The 22,649-nt window shown below is 50.5% G+C and overlaps 3 protein-coding genes across 5 annotated transcripts in view; 1 reads left to right on the top strand and 2 right to left on the bottom strand.

The window, feature by feature from the left end:
- Cers5 (ceramide synthase 5) overlaps nucleotides 1-4,466 on the top strand; it is a 38,577-nt gene extending 34,111 nt beyond the window's left edge. For all 3 annotated transcript variants that reach the window (XM_032886488.1, XM_032886480.1, XM_032886495.1), the window contains 4 exons: nucleotides 262-390; nucleotides 484-590; nucleotides 1,183-1,339; nucleotides 3,083-4,466. In XM_032886488.1, coding sequence (XP_032742379.1) covers nucleotides 262-390; nucleotides 484-590; nucleotides 1,183-1,339; nucleotides 3,083-3,295 — 606 coding nt within the window. In that variant the 3' untranslated portion in view covers nucleotides 3,296-4,466. The remainder of the gene's footprint in view (nucleotides 1-261; nucleotides 391-483; nucleotides 591-1,182; nucleotides 1,340-3,082) is intronic.
- A 5,769-nt stretch (nucleotides 4,467-10,235) lies between these two features.
- LOC116885229 (cytochrome c oxidase assembly protein COX14) lies at nucleotides 10,236-10,690 on the bottom strand. Its single transcript, XM_032886470.1, has one exon. The coding sequence runs from the start codon at nucleotides 10,642-10,644 to the stop codon at nucleotides 10,429-10,431; it is 216 nt and encodes a 71-aa protein (XP_032742361.1). The 5' UTR covers nucleotides 10,645-10,690; the 3' UTR covers nucleotides 10,236-10,428.
- A 2,360-nt stretch (nucleotides 10,691-13,050) lies between these two features.
- Gpd1 (glycerol-3-phosphate dehydrogenase 1) lies at nucleotides 13,051-20,546 on the bottom strand. Its single transcript, XM_032886459.1, has 8 exons — nucleotides 20,381-20,546; nucleotides 19,689-19,866; nucleotides 18,752-18,892; nucleotides 18,032-18,170; nucleotides 17,623-17,735; nucleotides 16,072-16,305; nucleotides 15,685-15,791; nucleotides 13,051-14,929 (listed from the first exon to the last, which is right to left on the bottom strand). The coding sequence occupies exons 1-8, from the start codon at nucleotides 20,419-20,421 to the stop codon at nucleotides 14,833-14,835; spliced, it is 1,050 nt and encodes a 349-aa protein (XP_032742350.1). The 5' UTR covers nucleotides 20,422-20,546; the 3' UTR covers nucleotides 13,051-14,832.
- Between the last annotated feature and the right edge of the window lie 2,103 nt (nucleotides 20,547-22,649).

Raw genomic sequence — 22,649 nt, 5'->3', positions numbered from 1 at the left:
CTCGAAAAACAAGACAGCAACCAAGCTGATGAATTGCAGCTAATCAGCCGTTCTCTGGCAGTTAAGGTTAACTCCAGTTGTGTGTGTCCTGTGTTGAGCTCAGGACCCGCAGCGGCCAGAAGAGGGTGCTGTGGAGCTAGAGCTGACAAACAGTTGAGGTGCTTGCTCTTAGGCACTGAGGGGTGCACAGGTTAAGACCCTGGGGACAGCAGCTGGTTGGTTTGCATAGCCTGTCCTTTGCTGTCCTCCCTCCCTCCCCAGGACTTCCTGATGATGTTTATGCATCATTTGATCGCCGTCACGCTCATCAGTTTCTCCTACATCAACAACATGGTGCGAGTGGGAGCCATCATCTTGTGTCTGCATGACTCCGCCGACTCCTTGCTAGAAGTAAGAGCCCATCCTGATGGTCGGGATTCCTTTCTCCTTTTCTTGACATGTGAAGACTGACTTTGTCCCCAACTCATTTTTATCTTTGGCTAGGCTGCCAAGCTGGCTAATTACGCCAGACAGGAGCGGCTCTGTAACACCCTCTTTGTGATCTTTGGTGCAGCTTTTATGGTTACTCGTCTAGGGATCTTCCCTTTGTGGTAAGTCTCAAGGCTGTGAGCTGTGGTAGGTATTGACAGTACCTCTGCCAGCCTAGGTTTTCCAGTCTCCTCTTGCCAGTCGAACACTGAGACCCATGTGCTCTGGACTCTGCAGGACCTCGGATGCTGTATGCAGTGTCTCCAGTGAGCCCGCACCCCTCCTCTGCCCTCTTCCTCATCCTGACCAGCACAGACATGTGCATGCATGTCCCTTCTACACTCTTGACCTCGACTAAAGTCAATGCTCTTAGAATTTTTTGCTTCGTATCAGCAAATCAGTTACCCACTGTCCTCTGTACCTGAGCCTCGAAACCATTCCCAGGATACAGGCCTGCTGCCATCCTGACTGTGTGAAGTGATTGATAGTAAGATACCCCATCACTTCCTAAGACTCCATCTCTTCTTCTTGTCTCAGAAGGTAAAAAACACCGTAGGTGCCTTCCTTTTCTCTTTCATTCCCTGTGGAAGAACTATCCCTGTCACTGCAACAGAGAGTGTGCAGGAGGAGGACAGAGGATCCGGGTCCTGGCCGTTGTCTCTTCTCGTCTGCCTCGCTTGACTCTACAGTTTGACTGTTGTCTCCTTCTTCTAGGATTCTGAACACAACCCTCTTTGAGAGCTGGGAGATTATTGGGCCCTTTCCTTCCTGGTGGCTCTTCAATGGCCTCCTCCTGATCCTACAGATGCTGCATGTCATCTGGTCCTACCTAATCGCACGAACTGCTTTTAAAGCCTTGGTCCGGGGAAAGGTAAGGATGAAGCATCCTTCTTTCTTTGGACCATGCAGAAACATGGGTCTGACTCTGCAGACCTCTGCCCAGCCTGGGAGCCTCAGCTACACAAGTAGGCTAGGGTGCAGCTCGGTCACCATGATGTAATGCCGAGGGAATGCTGAGTTTGATACAGAACCAGCACGGTGGCCTGTGTATGCCTGTTACCCCTGTGCTAGGGAGATGGAGCAGGAAAATCACAAGTGCAGGTTGTCCTTTGCTACCTGACAAGTCTGAGGCCATCCTGGAATACCTGACAAAAACCAAAAGGGTGGCCTTTGATGTGGAGCTGCAGATGCAAACTGGAAAGCCAGGGGGTTGGGCTGTCTAGGAATGATGTAAAAGTCTCTAGTTAAGCGAAGGCAGCTTTACACAGGATTGGTCTCTAAACATCTGCCTCACTCACTGGTTGAAGCCAGAGTCTTCAATAAACACTGAAGTGTTATATGTTTAAGTGCAAAAGTCACAAAGATACCCCTGTCTTTTAAGACAGTGTTGAAAGCTGAGCCCAGGGTCTCATGCATTCTGTCTAGCTAGTTCTATCCCCGAGAGGGGCCATTTAATCATAGAACATAATTGAAATTTGCAAGTTCTAAAGCAGTCACACTGGATCAAGCCAGAAAGCTGTCAGTTGTGCAGAGTCCCAAGTGGGATGGTCTCTCCAGACCACACGCACAATGGGTGTAGCCTGGGTGTTTATTATTCTCTTGTCATTGTTCTTGATGGCTGTAATTGGTTTCAGAACTTGTATGTGTGCCTGGGCATCTTGCAGCTACTGGACATCTCTCTTCTCCCTGCGTTTCTCTCCTGACTAGGTGACCTACCCAGGAGGGATTAGACCCAGGCTCTGTACCCTCTGCTCTTTTCTCACCTCCTTCCTCTTTTCTCTGCCTGGTGGCAGCTGGACAGTTCCATCCTTTGCATGTAAGTGCATCTGTGCTTCTAGTGTTGAGAGAAGCACCTGTCTGAACGGTTCTCCCTCCAGCTGTACTTCCTGTCCCATCTGTCTTAGAATGTGTTCGCTCACCTAACCTACGTGACTGTTGTTGACTGGAGCTGAGGTTACCAGATTCCGTCCCCAAATTAAGTCTGTAATGTGGTTTGCCTTTGAACCTCTCCTTACGTCACTCTGGAGACATCATGCCCTCTGGGAATTCCCTAGACATTTCTCTGAGTTGAGAGTCAACAGCTACAGTCAACTGCAGAGTCACACACCATCTAAACCAACCGCCCTTCCTTTGTAACAGCAGCAGCAGGAGCCATGTTCCTTCCTACTGAATGCTCTTTAAATGACATGCGTCTGTCACTGTTTGTATGTTACAGGGGTCACACCACACACACACACACACACACACACACACACACACACACACACACACACACACACACACACACACAAACACGTCACTGAGTTTTCTTTACTTTTATGGCCCAATACAGAGAAACAGAATTTGAAGCACTCTCATATGCAGGTGACTCATTGGAAATGCTGCCCTAATCCACACCTCTCATTTGAAATACAAAACAAAGGGCAAAGCCACCGGGTCAGTAGGATTGGGAAGGCTCCACACTGCCGGCCCATTCCTGACTTTACAGTGGCCTGGGGAAGCCAGTGACAGCTGTCACCTGAACCCAGAGACAGTACAAGAGAGTGGGCTCTCCTGGGCTTCTGAGACTCTGGGAAAGTATCATGTTTGCCGCGCTTCGTTCTGTCCCACTCAGGTGTCTAAGGATGACCGCAGTGATGTAGAAAGCAGCTCAGAGGAAGACGAGACCACACACACGAACAACCTCTCTGGCAGCAGCTCCAGCAACGGTGCCAACTGCATGAACGGCCGCATGGGAGGCAGCCACTTGGCTGAGGAGCAGGGGACTTGTAAAGCCGCTGGCAACCTACACTTTGGGGCCTCCCCACGTATACACTCCTGTGACTAGAGGGACTGCCAGGCACTGAGGAGAATCTGAGAAACAAATGTTTTTGTGTTTTAAAGAAACTCTGCCATTTTGTATTTAATGCCCTGGTCCTTCAGTGACATCACTGGCTCTTTGTCTGTGTGTCTGTGCGTCTGTACATGTGCATCATGCATGTGGATGAGCGTCATCCACTAGGTTGGGCACAAGGCTGGATTACTAGTCAGTGTCTGGTCACTTCTGAATCACCTCCAGTCCAGCATTCGCTGTATCTTGAGTTAAGCTGTCTCCCAACCAGCTGTGTCCTCCTTCCATTGCTCTTGAGACTCTTAAGTTCCTGGTCCATGGAAGTCAGTGGTGCAGCCACTCGGCTCCAGCACTTGGAGACTGTTCTTTTGGAGGAGGAAGTAATTTTCACCTGATGGAACACTCTGGATAGATACCAGGATCACTGTAGCCACATGCCCCCTTCCTACCACCTGATAGTGTCAGGGACAGCCACTGACGCCCTGCTGCTTATTCAATGGTACGCAGGGAGGGGAGGGGAGGAGAGGATGAGCTGAGATTCGGAGAACAGCAGCCACTGGTTGTGCTGTTAATGATTTTATACTATTGTTTATTCTTCTGTGATTAAAGTGTTTCAACCCTCTACTGTCTGTCTCTTTAGTAACTATCCCTGCTGCAGCTTTGGCTGCCTGAACCTCCTCAGTGCTGAGGTCATAGACATGCTCCATGATTAGGAAGTTTTCCATGGGCTGCAGAGTTCTTGCAGAGGACCCAGCTCTGGTCTCTAGCACTGATATAGGGTTTTAAAGTAGACATATTTAATTGGTGTGCTAGCAGGTTTTATATCAACTTGACACAAGTTATAGTCACTTTGAAAGAGGGACCCTCAGATGAGAAAACTCCCCTAGATTGGCCAGTGGGCAAGCCTATATAGAGCATTTTCTTAACTGATGATTGACTGGGGGCAGGCAGCCCATTGTGGGTATGGGGCCATCCCTGAACTATTGGTCCTGGGGTTTATGAGGAAGCAGAGCAAGCCATGGGGAGCAAGCCGAGGGCAGCACCCTCCATGACCTCTGCATGAGCTCCTGCCTCCAGGTCCCTGCCCTATTTGAGTTCCTGCCCAGACTTGCTTCTGTGATGGACAATGCAGTGGAAGTGTAAGCTGAATAAACCCATTCTTCCCCAAGTTGCCTTAGTTTGTGGTGTTTTTGTCCCAGCAGTGGTGACCCTAAGACATGGCCACAGCAGCTTAATAGCTCAGCAAACAGTCATGGACCAGAGTAAAAGAGTTTGCTGGGAAGCCAAGGTTTGTCAGGGTGCCTGTTCTCTCATCTGTCATCACAGAACTTACTACATCATGTTTGAACATGTTGTAAATGAGCCCACCATGTCTATGTAGTTCTTATTTTTCTCATGTGGTAACTATATTCCAGAGCGATTTTCTGCTTAGTGATCATTTAGATTACAAAAACATTTCTAGAGGGTGTGCGCGTGGAGGTGTTAGTGTGGCGGTGAAGTAAAAGTTGAAAGTTGTGTGTGATTTAATGCCTGTAACCCAAACACTGGAGAGGCTGAAACATGAGTTCGGGGTCAGCCTGAGTTACAGAGACGTTGTCATAATTAAGGAAATGGAGCAGAACTGGACAGATGCACTACTCCTTCAGAGGACCCATCGAGTCTCTTCCCAGCCCCTACAGGAGCCCACAAACATCTAATTCCAGCTCCAGTATCTGACACTTCTGGGTACATGTGCATATGTACACACACACACACACACACACACACACACACACACACACAGAGTTAAAAATAATAAAGACAAGACTGGGTATGGAGAAATGAAATTCTACATAGTCATTTTGTCAGAGCTAATCAGAAAGGCTAAGACAGTCTTTAGTTCTTCAACCAGCCATGTTGACTATCAGTGTGAAACACAAGTGACAGTGCTTTTGAAAGTCAAGGATACATAACTCTTACCTTCAGGAACTTGTTTAATTGCGGTCTGGATTGACTGGCATGGAAGTTGTAATCTCACAGTAGATGCAACCAAGTAGTCCAACAACCAAAAACAGTAGCTAAGGTGTAGCTCCTACCACACGGTAACGGCATGCTCAAGAAGCTGGGTTTGGTTCTTTGACTGCTTAGAAAGGGATTCCTCTCATCCATCCATAAAGGAACTCAAGACTTCTGAAAGCCAGATGCAGTGGCCTACATCTTTGCTCCAGCACTCAGAAGGTAGAGGCGGGCAAAGCCCTGAGTCTGGGGCCAGTGCATCCAGGGGTTCATAGTAAGACGTCTACAGCAGACACAGAACTGTGTTTTTTAACTTTATAATTTGGGTCGGGTGTGTGTGTGCTGAGAACAGGGGCTGGACTGGGTGTGTGCCTTTGAAGGGTGTATTTTGTCCCTCCCTTTCATCCTTGTTTCCTGGCTACTGTGATAACAGAATCATCGCTGTACCCCATGTTCCCTTCCATGATGGCTCTGAACAGCAGAGCCAAGTACCATGGACTCAAACACGAGCCTGTTAGAACCGCCTTTCTTCCCTGGCCCCAGCCCTTTCCCTGTTACTGGACTGTCTTTTAAAGCTGTTTACTTATTGTATGTACAAGTGAATGTACAAATCAGTGTAGAAATCAGGACGACTTCTAGGACTCGGTTCCTTCCTTCCACCATGGGCTCGAGAGCTCGGATGCGAGTCATCGGGTATGCACAGCGAGTTTATTCCTGTTGAACCACCCCAGCAGCCTGAGTTATCAGTTTTAACTCAGGAAAGGACGCGTTACATATTCTAGGTCCGGGTATTTATCATTACCGTGTGTGTGCACACATAAACATGACATGCAGACCTCGAAGGGCAACTTTGTGGAGTCCACTGTGGCCTCCCACGTTCATGTGGGGCCTGAGGATTGAACTCAGGGCACCAGGCATGAGCAGCTGGCACCTTTACCCTCTCCTCTGAGCGTTCAGAGTCTGCTGGTGGCGAAGACCAGATAATCTGAGATCAGTATCTTTTTTGTATGTATGTATGTATGTATGTATGTATGTATGTATGTTTTGCCTGCGAGCATGTTGTATATTCTGTACATGACAGAATGTGATGTCAGATCCCCTGGAACTGGAGTTACAGACAGTTGTAAGCCTCCATGTGGGTGCTGGGAACCAAACCCAGGTTCTCTAGAAGAGCAGCCAGTGCTTCTAACCACTGAGCCATCTCTTCAGCCCCCCATTGTCTATTGAATTCAAACCAAAGGCCTCCTCCCCACCCACCCCCCAGGAGCCATGTTAAGTCATCTTTCTCAGTTTCCAATTCTGGCTTTTATGTTTCTTTCTTGGAAGCTTGTCTGTTTCTGGATGCTTGTCTCAGTATATCTGAGAATGCATTAAGCTAGAACTTGCCTACACTCCTACATAATTCCATTCCTTTTCTTCTCTACAGGATTCTATTTCTGGGTTTGTTTTTTTTTCCCATTATTTTAAGCTTCATTTAAGGTGCTAGAGAGATAGCTCAGTGGCCATGGTGCTAGGATTGAAACCAGGTCATCTGCAAGAGCAGCCAGTGCTCTTAAACTGCTGAGTCATTTATCCAGTCCCTAATTTTTTACTTATTTTGAGCCAGGGTCTCGGCATGTAGCTTTGGCTAGCCTGAAACTTCCACTGTAGACCAGGCTGGCCTCAAACTCAATCCTAACTTCTGCATCCTAAATTCTGGGATTAGAGGTAAGTGCTACTATGCCAGTGACTGTCATTTTTATTAGGAAAACAAAATCAAAAACCTCGTAGTTTGAGACACAGTCTCACTTAGTCATGGCTTCCCTGGAACTCTCTACGTAGACTAGAGTGGCTTCAAATTCAGAGACCTGCCTGCTTCTGCTTCAAGTGCTGGGGTTAAAGGCTCGAACACCATGGTCACACTCACCTACACTTCAAATTTTTATTTTATCTTATGTCTATGAGTGCACTGTCGCTGTCTTCAGACACACCAGAAGAGGGCATCAGATCCCATTACAGATGGTTGTGAGCCACCATGTGGTTACTGGAAGAGCAGTCAGTGCTCTTAACCACTGAGCCATCTCTCCAGCCCCTCACCTACACTTTAAATCTTGACAAAAGTAATACCGAAATTAAAGATGTTTTTGATGCTGACCCAGGGTAAATATATTTTTAAATATTCCATCTGCTGGTTTATTTTTCACATATATTTTCAGGATACTTTTGTTTGACTTAGGGCCTCTGTGTAGCACTGGGACTCTGTTCTACATGGGAAACCTGCCTGCCTCTGCCTCCTGAGAGCTGAGATTAAAAGCGTGCACCTCCATGTGTGGCAACCAGAGAATGACTTTCAAGAGCTGGTTCTCTCTTTCCACCATATGAGTCCCAGGAATCAAACTTAGGTTGTCATCTTGGTAGAGGCAAACACTTATACCCACTGAGCCATCTTGCTGACATTTGACATATTTTTCTAAGTTAGAAATTAAATATCGGGGGTAGGGGGCTCCAAAAAAAAAAAGAAATTAAATATCTTCTATGTCACATTACACAGTCTTTTCTAAAATTTCATCACATCTTTCATAGAGATAGAAACATGGACATACTTTAATCTGTATATATATATATATATATATATATATATATATATATATATATATATATATATTGAAAAGCCTAGATCTTTCATTCTTTGGGATGGCCAGTCTGAGAGCAGCCTCTATCTATCTATATATATATATATATTGAAAAGCCTAGATCTTTCATTCTTTGGGATGGCCAGTCTGAGAGCAGCCAGTTGGTGTTTGAATACTACTTCCTGCTGCTTCTAGTAGACAGCCCTACTTCACTCTGTTATCTGTTTTTTTGCTTTTGAGACAGGGTTGTTCCAGGCTGGCCTGGAACTCTCAGAGACCACACACCCCCGCCCCTTTGCCTCCTTTAGTGCTGGAACTAAAGACAGGTGCCATCCATCACACCTGCCAAGTGTCACGATTCAGAAATGAACAAACTGTATGTTTGTCCTCTAACTGGTTTTACCTGCTTCTCTCCAATGGGCTGGGCACTGCAATGTATAGACCCATAAACCAATTGACATCAAATTAAAAAAAAAAAAAAAAAAAACTTTAAAAAGAAGAAAAGGTTGGGCTGGTGAGATGGCTCAGTGATTTAAGAGCACTGACTGCTCTTCCAGAGGTCCTGAGTTCAATTCCTAGCGGCTACAGCCATCTATAATGAGATCCGATGCCTTCTTCCTGCATGTGGGTGTACATGCAGATAGGGCACTCATACATTAAACAAATCTTTTTAAAAAGTAGTTTTGTTTCTAGGGACAAGGTTTCTGTGTAGCCCTGGCTGCCCTGGAACTCACTCTGTAGTCCAGGCTGGTCTTGAACTCAGAACGTCTGCCTCTGCCTCTGCCTCCTTAGTACTATGAATAAGGGTGTGTGCTAGCTCTGCCCAGCTAATTAAACTTTTTAAGAAGATTTTTATTTGTACGGGTGTTTTTCCTGCATGTATATCCACACCATGTGCGTGCAGTGCTCATGATGGCCAGAAGAGGGAGTCCTATCTTTTAAGTCTGGATCACCGATGGTTCATTATCGCCAGTGGGTGCTGGGAAGTGAACCTGGGTCCTCTGCCAGAGCCAAGTGCTCTCACGTCTTTGTTAGGTATGGGTTTGTAATGTAGAAACTCATAAAAATGCAACTGTACTCTCCACTCCCAAGGAGCAGAGGCAGAAGGGTCACTGCAAGGTCGAAGCAAGAGACTCGGACTCAGAAAAACTAAGTATGGCTGAGGCTTTACTTGAATATATTTTTTTTTTTTAACATTTATTTGGTGGGGTCACACAGACTGTGCTCTGTCCATCATGCAGGTGTCCAGGATCAAATTCAGGTCGTTTGGCGATCAGCTCCCACTGAGCCACCTTCTGAATCATCTGTCCGTCTCTGTTAGAGCTACGTGCAGACTCACTACACTCTAAGCAGCAGGGTTCAAAATCCACCCTTCCGCTGCTGGCTTCAAATGAACTGTCTTACTACACGATAGCTAGCAACCCTTCCTTTGTGAGCTGCCCCCTTCCACATCTGTCTTCGCTGAGCCAGAGGTACATGAATGGCCGTGCTGACCAGAGCACCCCATTCCTTAGACTTACTAGTCCGTCAGACATGGTCCCTTGCACAGGGAGTTTTCAAGGGTCTTGTGTAACATAAATGCTAGGACAGAGGCTGGAGGTGTGTCTCAGCAGTAGAGTGCATGCTTATGTACAGTATGCAAAATGACCAAAAATGTTAGGCAAATACGCAAAAGCAGATTTCCCCTATGATCCTACGCCCTGGTACTACTGCTAAAACTCGGTGTCTAGATTCACGGTGATGAACGCTAAGGCCCAGAAACCCCAGAATGGCCCGCATAGGCTCATCAATTTGATATTTGGTCTCCAAATGGTAGAACAGTTTGGGAAGAATTGGGAGTGTGACCTTGTCTGAAGGGGTGTGTCCCCAGGGGGATGGTTTTGAGGTTTCAAAAACCAGCCATTCCCAGATAGCTCTTGCCTTATGCCTATGAACCAGATGTAAGTCCTCAGCTTCTCCAGGGCCATGGCTGCCGGCCTGCTGCCACGCTCCCTACCATGGTGGTCGTGGACCCCTCTGAGACTATATACCCCAAATAAACCCTTCTCCGAGGTGACTTCAGAGGTGTCCTGGTGTCTTCACAGCAACAAGAAAGGTATTACTAGACATGATGGCGCAGGCCTTTAATTCCAACACTTGGGAGGCAGAGGCAAGAGAATCTCTCTTAGTTCAAGCTAGCCTAGTCTCTTTTATAGATTCCCAGGACAGCTAGGGCCACATAAAGAGACCCTGTCTTGAACAAACAAAATAAAACAGAGACCAGGCTTTAGAGAACTCAAGGTCCCCACCTCTATGATCCATACACTCTTTGGGTACATAGAAACACTAAACACAAACAAAGCAAAATATTTAATCTCTGTATTGAACCTCACCCTCACGTTCCCATTTACTCTGATGGCCTCCATAAATCATCAAAATGGCACAAGCCAGCAGTACCACAGAAACCACGGCAGGTTTGAAAGGCATCGTGGCCTAGTTCTCGCCAGGGATGGCATTCCGGGAGGTCTTTTCCCGTTTCATGCCTCATGCCTCACGCGTCGGCTGCGCCAAAGGAAGAGCCGAGCTCTCCAGGACTCCTGAGGTCTTCTGCTCTTCCGCGGCCTGGCGCCTGGCACTGCGCAGCTGGAGGTAATGGTAGGCTCGTACGCTGCAGAGGTAGCCCCCGTACACAGTGAGGAGCATCATCGAGGCAGAGAAGGTCTTGTAGCCAATGTCGGCCAGCTGCTTGGCAGACGGCATGTCTTCCCTACAAAGACAGGTCGGAGTTGGTCTGCAGGACAGGCCCCACCTCTCCAGAGACCCCTTCCTTATTCTCACCTTCACCTCATCGATGCACCCTATGCTGGTGACCCCTGTGGCTGCTCTTACAAGGGTTAAGCATGGCGGTTTCAGAGCTCTGACTCAAAATGACTACACCTGAGGTGCAGAAGGCAGGAAACGGGTGCATACGACGCCATCAGAGCTGACACGGGCTCTCCTTATTTGTGCTTAAAAGGTGACCAGCCCACTCAGACTGTGCTGGGAATCAAACCCGGGTCCTCTGGAAGAACAGCTAGTGCTCTTAACTGCTGAGCCATCCCACCAGCCTCAGAATCATATTTTATTTAATAAGACTGCTGATTACGGTAGTCAAATTCTACCTTCATATCAGGACCTGAAGATAGACTTGAGGATGTGTGTTTGTGTGTGGCGGGGGTGTGTGTGCGTGTAATGTCCCCCCTGCAGAGTGTGGGGTCACTTCACCCCGGTGAAAGTTTAGTTCCTCTTGTTCACTGATGGAGAAGATCTGAGTATGATTTAAAGTGGGATGTTAGTGTGGCAGGCACAAACCCCAGAACTGCATTAAACGGAGCATATGCTGGAAATCCCAGCACTCAGGATTCTGCATCCTAAATTCAAAATCGTCCTAAGCTATTTAATAAATCTCAAGCCAGTATGAGCTACATGAGACCCTATCCAAAAAAGGGGTGGGGTGTGTGTGGGGGGGAATAGTGAAACAAACAGAAGCACATCCAGGATAGCCTCAAAAGGCAAACATGTAAACAACAGCAACAATAAAATCCTGAAATTAGAAGCCCAGGTACAAGGATCAACTCTGGAAATAAATGGAACTCTTGAGATTGGCAAGTTTTCATCTGCCGGGCATCCTTCACAAAAACTGTTAGGAATGGACTGCGGGTTTCAGAAAAACATGGGAATAATCACGATAAATGCCACAGGGTATGGTTTGCAAGAGTTTATATGACTCTTCGATTTTCTGCCCTCTAAATGTTGAGAGAAGCTCAAGGCTCACGCTTCTGGAAAATTCTGAGCCCCTCGTGATAGACTGGGTTCGATCTGAACAATGCCCAGTGAATCAAACACACACACACACACACACACACACACACACACACACACACACACACACACAGCCCTAATAAGTCACCCGAGCTGAGCTGCTGTCACAACTTCTGACTAACGGAGCCTATAAAGGTAAGCTATGAACCCCATACCCTGTTAGATCACAGAAGGTGGCGAGGACCGCAGAGAAGCGGCTGTAAGGGACCGTGAGGAGCTGGCGGAAGGCTGTGGGGTTGGGTCGGTCTTATTTAGAAGGGAGGTCAAGGTCATGAAGCCTGGGACCCGGCAGGAGCTAGCACAGCGCACGGTCCCGGAACCGCGCGCTCTCAAGGGCACAGGCGCGTGATGCGCGGAGCAGGGGAGTGCAGTGCGGTGGACAGGGGAACGGAGGGGCGCGGAGCAGAGGGGCGGAGCACGGAGCGGAGGTGCGCGGTGCGGTGCGCAGAGCTGCTGAGCGGGCGAGGGAGAGGGGGAAACAGGGGAGTCTGGCCGCCCGGCCCGCGGCCTACCTGCAGACTGCAGCTCGGCCTCGTCAGAGCGATTCCTGCTCAGTCAGAGTCGCGCGACCGCAGCAGAGAAAGGCAGACACCAACACGGTGCGCCTCAGACACTGGTGACCCCCTGCGAAAACTCGCCCACTAAGGCGAGAGCCAGCCTTGAACTTCCGATTTCCGCCTCCCTCTTACGCACGCTCAGTCTAGTCTTCCTCTCGGAAAGGCCCATTGAATTCTGGGGGTTGTGGTTCTGCTCCAGCAAATGCGCTCCTTGGAAAACCGGAAGATTTTTAGCTCAAAATCAGCCAATCCACAGTCTACGATCAGTTGCGTAAACTGTAGCTAGGTAGATCCTCGGGATCCTCCAGCTTTGGGCCGCGCGCCCCCTAGCGCCTGAAGTGGCCCTTTACAGGGTGATCTGGAGGTGGCCGACTTCAGGTAGGGACTGGACCAGCACTAACAAGTGAGGCCACAGAATGGGGGTTGAGGTGGGGAAGGGGGGGGCGTGTTTGACTCGCTAATGTTTCTGTCTTGTGCGCGACCTCCTCGTAGGCAAGCGATGTGACAGAGCCTCTAAGAAACGCTGAGAAGACTGGCTGACAGCTTGGGTGGAGGAGGGGATACGAGGCACAAGAGGGGAGAGGGAGAAAAGGAGGGAGCAAATTGGACGCCAATGCTGATTGATGCCCGAGTTGTGGCTGCTATTAAATAGGGATGATCTTTTTTTCCACTTCTTGTCTTACATTGAGTAAAACATGCATGCAGTGATACATGACCCCACGTGCTGCCACATAAACTACAACTCTTCCAGTTTCTGGAAAAAACACACTTTATTGGGTAGACAAGTGGCCTGACAGAAGGCCTCAGATTCACAGTTGACTGAGCAAACATAGGTTAAGGTGTTGGAATCTGTCTGCATCCCGCCCCAGCCTCCTGGGAAACAGCTCTGAATTGAGTCATGCGTGGGAGGGTTCCGGCCCAGTTGGGATCGATGACAGAGCTCCCCCACTTCACCTTTCCCAGTGGCTCTGACCTTCATTGATAAGACTGAATTCTTAAAGGCTAGGAGTGGAGAGGGGCCTGGCACTCCGATGTGTTAGTTTAATAGCAAGCTGGCCAGAGACACCGTGTGCCAGTTGCTGCCACACGCGAAATGGAGACCCCTGGTGGAGGGAGAAACCTCTCGGCTCCCGGAGACTATTTATAGCTAGGGCTCCAGGCTGCTGATCTGTGACATTCTCCTGCTGCCACCCAACCTTGGAAAGGGGCCAGTACAAGGCATACTCCCATCCCCCTGCTGCTTTCCCTCACCCCAGGGCAGGCTCTTTTCAATTGTTTCTTCCCTCGAGTTCCCCAGCTCCTGATGTGTGCTGTGCTTATGGTCTCATGAGGACCTTGTCCCAAGGGCAGCTGGCTTTGGCCTTTCAAGGCCCACCAACCATTGTTGAACCTTGAGCTGCTCCTTGGCTCCAAGCCTATACAGATACTTGGTAGCGCTCTGGCTGTTTGAAAACAGCGGAAAGACACACTGGCTTGGGCAAGAGGAAAGGGTAGAGTCAAGAATACGGGATGAAGGAGCTGTGGAAGATAAGCTATGAATCCTACATTCTGTTAGACATGAAGTCGGTGATGACTTCAGAGGAAAGTGGCCTCCTGGGGACAACCCTGAGAAGAAAGGTATGGGGTTCGGATGCCTTTTTTTTAAAGGCGTCAGCAGTTGGAGGGGCTGGCTGGCGCTTCTCACAGCCAGAGCTCCTGACTAGGGAGGTGGACAAATCAGAAGGTCAGGGGAGCCTGAGCCATCTGAGCCTGCTATGAAGAAGTGTAGCTCTGTCAGCAGATTGAGTTCCTGCTCCCCAAAGAGGGTGCTGGCAGCTGGGTGCAGCAAGGGAGAGCTCGGAAAGGTCACACAGGGTGGGGAGGCCCTGGCAAAGCTCTAGGGACCAGGAAGTCTCTGGGAAGAATGGAGGCCCCGGGGCCAGAAATGCCAGTGTGGAGCTCTCTTGTGCCAGAGTAGCCTGGAGGAAGGGGAAGCAGAGGCTTCTGAGGTGGCAAATGTTGCTAGGAGAAGTTAGAAGGGAGTTGTTTGAGAGCTTTGTATTTTGTTAGCAAACAGTGAGATCATTGATGCTGCGTGGGGCCTAGCAGAGGTCGGCCAAAAGGGTCTCTGGGGTCTGTGTCAGCTCAGGCGTCCAGACCCTTCCCTTGGCAGCCCTTGCCTCATCTTTCCTGTGGCTAAAGTACTTCTTCAGTCACTTAACGGGACAGATTCCCAGTGTGTGTGAGGCAGTGACCAGCAGCCCTTGACTTGGCGCCTTCCCTTCCCCCAACCGCACCCCTAGAGCAGGCAGCACTGGGGCTTGGTTCCACACCTCCCAGAGGATGGCGAGGAAGCGTGGTGTGGTTCTGCGAGAGGCCGCAGGTTCCACAGCAATCTCCAGGTATGTGGCCGAGCCCCACAGCCTCCTGTCCCCAGGGTCCTTCAGAAAGGACTCTGCTGGATGGGAAGTCCTGGAGACCGGTGGTGTCACACGCTTCTGCTTGTCTCCCTTGGGGCAAAGGCGCTGTCTGTCTTGGGCTCTGGCTGAATTCACATGTGTTCTGGGTGGTTCTGCAGGCAGCGGATGAACTCACCCACTGGCTGGCCCTCATAGCACACTTTGTACACCGCGGTGAACAAGGGAAACCTAGAGAGAGAAAGAGCCTCAGCTCATGTCCCTACCCTCGGTCCACCCTCAACACCCATGCCCACCTCGGTCCAGACTCAAAGCTAACTCACCACTTCCCTAGGCCAGCTCTCAGTTGCTACCCACCGGGACTCTGAATTCCCAGCCCTGGAATTTAGGGTCAGGTCGCCATCCACCCTCATCTTAGCATACTGCACTTGCCCGTCTGACACGGGCTTTAAATCCTTTCTGGTTTTTGATGAGTAACCCATTTAATTCTCCGGACCTCAGTGTCATTGGTTATAAAATGAGTCCAGTATGATACGGTAGCAAAGATGTGGTTTATGTGCTGGTGTACTACGCCAACTATTTCTTGTCTTCCCCCGCGTGGCTAGTCTCTACATCCAAAGCCATGAGCTGCTCTTTTGATCCTGTGCTACCTGGGAAGGAGGACCCTGAAGCAGAGCCCGTCCTCCTCAGCACCCAGGACAGGGGTAGGGGACAGAAATGGTGATTTTAAGGGAATGTAGAAAAAGGTAGGACAGTCAGGTGAGGTTTCCTGTCCTGGAACTCCAACGTCCAAGGGCGGGCAGGGAACAGGGAGGAAAGAGCCAAAGGGGCCAGGCAGCTAGTGGAAAGACCGCTAGAGTGAGGGTCAACTGGCTGAACACAGTCGGCACCCCAGACGCTCCAAGCTCTCTGTCCATCGCACACACGTGGAGAGGGGCGGCAACCACCCTGGGACTCCTCCCCCAAGGGCTTTGGCGAACACTCACTTGTCCACGAGGCCCTTGTGTTGGAGGATGCTGTGCAGCTCCCGGGCTGTCTGGGGCCCCTGTAGCTTCTGCCCGTTCAGCATCTCTTTCTCCAGCTGCTCAATGGACTGTGTGAAGAGGGTGCCACGAGAAGGGAAGTGGGAGGGGGCGCTACGTGGGCAGGAAGGTCGGGTGGGAGGTGGGGTCTTGAGGGGGTGGAGGAGAAGTGGAACCGTTCCAAACAATCTCTCCTTCCCTGTGGTTGAACCCAGGGTCTCAAGCGGACTCTGCATAGGAGTGCTCTACCGCTGAGCCACATTCCAGCCCCTGCCTTCTGAGACAGGGTCTGGCTGCCCCGCCACCTCCCTACAAATCACCCCTCCTCCACCTTGGCATCTCCCTGCCTACCTTTCCGGTGCGAGCGAAGGCCTCTGCCACCTTGCGGTTCCGCCCCCCGTAGCAGGTCGTGATGAGGTCAGCGACCCCACAGCTCTCCAGGAAGGTGGCGGAGGACACAGAGCCACTGCAGAAGAGCTTGGCGAAGGCGATCATCTCCATGAGCCCCAGCCGGATCACCGCCGCCTTGGTGTTGTCACCGAAGCCAAGCCCGTCACAGAAGCCAGCCCCAACAGCCACTATATTCTTTGAGGAGTAGAGGACATGGGTGAGAAAGATGCCTCTCCAGAGGCTCTACTTGGAGCCTTCTGCACCTCCTTGTGCTGCCTGTATCGGCCTTGACACACCCATCAATGAACAATGACGTGGCCTCTTAAACTAAGTCTTCCCCTTCCTCCTTCCCCAAGTGCTGTGTGCCTTCCCAAACCCATGTCAGTGTGCATGCGTGTGCATGTGTGGGTGCCTGTGCACACGCCTATGTATGTGCATTGCATGCTCGTGGGCGTGTGTGTGAGCGTGCGTAGATATCTGTGTGCCTGTGTGTGGAAGTGACTGACATGGTTTTTCCCAATTACTCTCCACTATTATTATTATTTACTTATTATTAATTTGCCAGACGGTCTCACCATATTACTTTAGCTGGCCTAGAAATCTGTGTAGACCAGACTGGCCTCAAACTCACAGAGAACCACCTGCCTCTGCCTCCTGAGTAATGGGATTAAAGGCTCGATTTACAATGCCCAGAAAAACCTGTTTTTTGAGATAGCATCTCTCAGCGAGCTTGGAGCTCACTGGTTGAGCTTGACTGTCTGTCCAGCAGGCCGCAGGAACCTCATGCCTCTGCTCCCTCACTGCTGTGCCACTGAGTCTAGCTCCTCAACATGGCATCTGGGGATCAACTCAAGTCTTTAGGCTTGTGTGACAAGCACTTTACCAACAGAGTCATCTCCCTGCCCTGGCTGACCTGGAACTGAAGAGATCTGCCTCCCTCTGCCTTCTAAGTGCCGGGATTAAAGGGGTGCACACCACCACCTTCTAAGCCGGGATTAAAGGGGAGTACATCACCACCGCCTCTTGGCGCTTTTTCTTAATTTCTATCTCATATTTATCCTTGACATTCCCTGTGAGAGTCACACCTCCTCTCCTTTTTAGAGGATCACAGTATCTCACTATGTAGTCCCTGACCGGCCACAAAGTTACAGAGATCCACCTTCCCCTCCCCAGTGCTGGGATTAAAGACACCGGCCACCGTAGTTCTGGCCATCGATTCTTTGGACACACTGAACATCTTGTGTCCTATTAACCTGGAATCTCTTCACATGGGACCATCACACGGACTCAGGGCTACGGCCATCTCACAGGAGGTCTAAGGGGTGGAAGAAGGACCCACTGCTGAACAGTTACAAGTCAGTAACTGGACGCCCTGGCCTTACTTCTACGGGTTTTCTGTGTGTGCACCAATGGAGACGTTGCCCAAGTACAAGAGTTGGTTCCAGCCACCCGGAAGAGCTAAGATGGGCCCTCTGGCAGGCTTCTCCTCGCTCCAAAGCTGTATCCTCTCACCTTCAAGGCCCCACAGATCTCTACTGTGTCCACCTCTTGTACCACGGTGATGCGGAAGTTGGGTGTTTGCATCAGCTCCTTCAGGAGCTGTCCCTGAGCAGGGTCCTTGCAGCCTAAAGTAGAGAAGGGGTAATTTGAGGACAACCTCTTATTTTGATCCTTAAGATGGTCTCTTGGGCTCTTGCTGTGTTGCCTAGGCTGACCCAGACCCTGGGCTCAAAGAAACCCTCCTGCTTCAGTCTCCTGAGAAGCTGGGACGATAGGTGCATGGCACAAGCAACCACCCAACTGCCCCTCACACCAGCCAAAGCAAGACTCACAGCCCCACCCCCTGATGTCCCAGGCTCCCCTCCCCTCGGATAGCTAAGGGCTTGGGCAGCAGCTAGGGCGGTGTGTACAGGGGTCTCACCAATGGTCGTCTCACAGAACTTCTCTTCAGCCACCTCACTGGCAATGTTGGCCCCCATCAGCACACTCATAGGGATGCCAAGGCTCTCCCCAATCACTTCAGAGATGAGTTTCAGTCCATTGGGGCCCTCGTCTATCCCCTGGGCAGGGCAGAGGGTGGAGCTCAGGTAAGCTGTCCTTCAGACCCATCTGGTACCCTCTCTAGAGATCCTGCCCCAATCCCATCTAGCCCTGACTTGCTGTGAGAACAGCAGGTAACAGTGGCCAACCCATCCCATTGACTCCCTCCCACACTCTTATCCAGCCTACCTCTTAGAAGCATCTATGCCCCTAAGGAGCCCCCTAGACATCCCAAGCCACTTCCTTTCTAAGACATCTACCTCCATCTCATCTTCATCAAGTGACCCAGCACCTCCACTCTCTCTCTCTCTCTCTCTCTCTCTCTCTCTCTCTCTCTCTCTCCCCAACACTCTCTGCCTCCTTCCTCCCCACTTTCTGGTACTAGGTATTGAACTCAGGACCTCATGCATGCCACACTTCCACTAAAGCCACACTTCTAGCCCCAGCTGCTTTCTTTACTCTCTCCAAAGCCAATCCCTCCCATCTCCGGGGTTCTCAGCCTCTTTCCTGTATATTCTTTTCTGTGCTCTTCTATCTACCCCCAAAACCCGTAATAGTTAGCAGCACCTCATCCCCAAACACACCAAGGTGTCCCTGGTACCTTAATAAGAGATATGCCAATAGTATTGGCTTTCAAGTGGCCCTTGAGCTGGTCACAGATCTTGCCAATGAACTGATGGGGTACCACAAAAACCAGGATGTCAGCACCTGTTGCAGCCTGGACGACATCTGGGACAGCCACCTGTGGGGAGAGCAGGTCATGTGCCTGTTAGACCTCTCCTAGTCCCAAGGGGGACGGACCCCTTTTGGAATATCTTCAAGCCAGTGTTAGGGGAGGGAGGCTGTTTGAGACTGAACTGAAATATCATAACTTGTATTCCTGTCCCCAGCTCTCCTGGGTCACTGAGCCTTCCTAGAACACGCCTCCACACAGCCACACTCTTAGCCCTTGGCCATGGGTCAGTGAAGACGGCCAAAGGCAGCCTAGGCTTGGCAAGAGGAAGAGGCCAACTAAGATTTCATCACTGTGTCTTAGGGACCTTTACTTGGCAGCGGCAGCCCCGGTCTCCCTGCCTATTCCCTAGTCCCCCTTTCTAGGTGAGGAGAGCACCATATGGATTTGACCAAAGACCGAAAGTCCAACGATCAGCCTTCAAATGTGCTAATAACCAGTGAATGAGTAACGAGATTAGAGTTCAGAGCAGGCACGAGAGGTTGGACCCCGAGTCCAGGGGCCTGAGAACCAGCCTTTGGTTGCCACGGAGACCAGCTCCCCCACACCCCGCTTTCCCACCTAAGCACCTCTAAGGGGTGATACATTCAGATTCCAGAAAGAGTCCAAAGGAACAATTTAGGGGCTGCATGGGGGTACTCCAGGCCTAGGGCAGTCCACCTGCTGCGCCACCAGACCAGCTGGCATTTAAAGTGGCTTCCTGCCCTCCTTTCAGGAGGAGGCACCTCCAAGTCAGTTTTGAGTGTTGACTGCGGGGGACACCCCTTTCTTGCCACGCTCTCCTCTCACAGCGGTTGGAACTTACCACATTAGGGGGCAGCTTGTGCCCCGGCAGGTATTTCACATTCTCGTGTTGCGTGTTGATGATCTCAGTTAACTTTCTGCCCCCGATGTCTTCCTCAAACACCCACATGGTCACCCGTGGATCAAAGTGTGCCAGTTGGCTGGCATTACTACCCACGATCTTGGCAATGGCTGAGCCCCTGGCAGGAGAGGAAGCATGGGAAAGTAGAGTAGGGTGAGAGGGAGGAGGGGGGTAGCACCTCAAAAAGTTTGTTGGATTTTTTTTTTTTTTTTACCTCCCCGCCTCTCATGTCACTCCGCCCCCTTGCTCCCACCCTGGTCGCCTATGGTAAACCTGCCTCCCACCGCGACTGGCAATAGAGAGACGATTCTGTCTAACCAGTCTTTGCTGCTGGTGAAGTGGGCTAGCCTTCCCACACTACACAGGCAGCTCCTCGGGCAGGGAAGGCGGCAGCACTCAGCTCACCTTCCTCTGGCGAGCAGGTGCAGCTGCCCAGCAGGCACAGCCGGGAGGCCGGGCACAGTCTGTCCTGTGCGCCGCCTAAGCACTGGAGACAGCAGCCGGAGTCCGGCCGGCTCCTGAGCGCATTTCCCACCTTCTGCCTGCTTCCTGCTCATCCAGCCTCCCTTTGGGGAGCCCCTCAGCCCTCGGAGAAACCTTCCCTCCCCCCATGCCCTTCATGAACCGCTTACCAGTTGCCGGAGCCTACGATGCAGACTTTCTTGCCAGCCATGGTGCTGCTTCTTGCTTCTCTGCCCCGGCGGGTGTGGGCTCTGAGTATTTAACTCCACCACACGTGGGTGCAGCCAAGCTCCGCCCCTGAAGTGGCCCAGAGGCTGGCACCCAGGGACAGGGAGTCTGGCCTGGAGAAAGGGGAGTAAAGGGTACAGACGTGTGGGGAACAGGACTGAAGCTGAGGCCAGCTTTTCTTCCCGTTTGCAGCTGACGGTGCCAGCCAGTTTCTTTCCTCGACTGGCTTCAGCTTAGTCCCCCCACCTACGTCTTGTCTTGTGTCTGTTCAGGAAAACAGTCCCCACTATGCTTCAGTCTCCAGCACTGAAATAAACTGCAACTAACAGGGCAGGCATGGTGTTGTGAGTCTTTAATCCCAGTACTTGGGAAGCAGAGGCAAGAGGGTCTCAGTGAATTTGAGGCCAGTCTGGGCGACAGAGTGAGACTCTGTCTCAATAAATAAATATATAAATAAATAAATAAATAAATGCACGAGCATCAGTGCTTTGGTGCACCCCCGACCAAGGATTAAAATATCCTGGGAGAAACTAGACATAATGGTGCACCCCTTAATCCCATAATCCCAGAACTCAGGAGGCAGAGGTAGGTGGATCTCTGTGAGTTCAAGTCCAGCCTGGCTTACAGAACGAGTTCCCAGACAGAGGGGGTTTCACAGAGAAACCCTACCTTGAAAAACTAAAAACAGGCTGGAGAGATGGCTCAGTGGTTAAGAGCACTGACTGCTCTTCCAGAGGTCCAGAGTTCAAATCCCAGCAACCACATGGTGGCTCACAACCATCTGTAATGAGATCTGATTCCCTCTTCTGGTGTGTCTGAAGACAGTTACAGTGTACTTATATATAATAAATAAATCTTTAAAAAAAATAAAAAAGAACAAGGTTCTTATTAGTCAGGGTTTTCTAGAGTCATAGAACGTATGGGTAGTCTCTATACAGTAAGGGGATTTGTTGATGACTTACAGTCTGTAGTCCAACTCCCCAACAATGGTCAGCAGCAGCTATGAATGGAAGTCCAAGGATCTAGCAGTGGCTCAGTCCCAATGGCAGGCAGGCAAAGAGTGATTCTTCCTTCTTCCAGTGTCCTTATATAGGCCTCCAGCAGAAGGTGTGGCCCAGATTAAAGATGTGTACCCCCACGCCTGGATCTGGGACTTGCTTTGTCCCAGGTGACCTTGAACTCCTTGCTTTTTAGTCTCCTGGGATTCATAGCCACTTTGCCTCAAGATCTCCATGCCAAGATCCAGGTCAGAAACTTGTATCTCCCAGCCTCAAGATCAGGATCACAGGTGAACCTTTCAATTCTGGGTTGTAGTTCATTCCAGATACAGTCAAGCTGACAACCAGGAACAGCCACTACAGTCATCGTGGTTACTCACAGGCCAGGGACTCACAGTGAGCCCCTTCACCTCAGATAATCCCCATTTGAAGGTCTCTAAAGGGAAGGCAGGAAGGAAGGGCAAAGGTGGAACCACTGATGCCACGTGGCTCAGAGTCCTTCCAGGCTTCAGAAAGGGCAGAAGGCGGTGGCCAGCATACACACTGTCCTGGGTAAGCTTGATCTTCCTTCAAGTCTTCTCTCAAGGCTCTGCCTGTCCTACAGGAACCCTTAAAATAGCTAGTTTACAGACACTAGACAGCAGAAGAGAAGCCAGAGTTACAGCAGCAGCTTCCAAAACTCAAGGGTAGCCATGTCTCCTGAGCTTTGTGGTCTCTGATGCTCACGTGTGACTTCGGGGGAGGGGAGAATGGCAGGCCCACATCTAGCAGTTTGAGCACCATGGCATCCACAGACATCTGTTTGACTAAGAGGAGGAGCTCGGGTTTCCAAGCCACTCCGGAAAGCTCAGTGCAGGCTCCTCACCCTCTGGAGCTGCACCTTGACCCACAGGGCAGACGCCAGCCACTGTATGCTCATGTGCAGACCTCCTGGCTTGGCACACCACGAATGGAGTGTTGTCATCCTCCAGGCTACCACCGGCCAGTAACAGTAATCGGCACTAGGTTAGAGGGGAGTGCTGACAGCACTAAGAAAAAGTGGGTAGGAGGTAACGACTGGAAGCGTGTGTCCCCACCCCCCGCCCCGGATCAGGGATTACACAGAAGCAGCCTATCGTGGTCACAAGGCCGGGCAGTCTGTGATGGGGACAAACTCGAAATCAATCAGTGGTTGCTTTTTCTTCTACCAGATTCTGCCTAACGTGGAGCTGTC

Source organism: Rattus rattus, chromosome 1, assembly GCF_011064425.1.
Source record: "Rattus rattus isolate New Zealand chromosome 1, Rrattus_CSIRO_v1, whole genome shotgun sequence".
Classification (NCBI taxonomy): Eukaryota; Metazoa; Chordata; class Mammalia; order Rodentia; family Muridae; genus Rattus; species Rattus rattus.
This window is presented reverse-complemented; position numbering and strand designations above follow the sequence as displayed.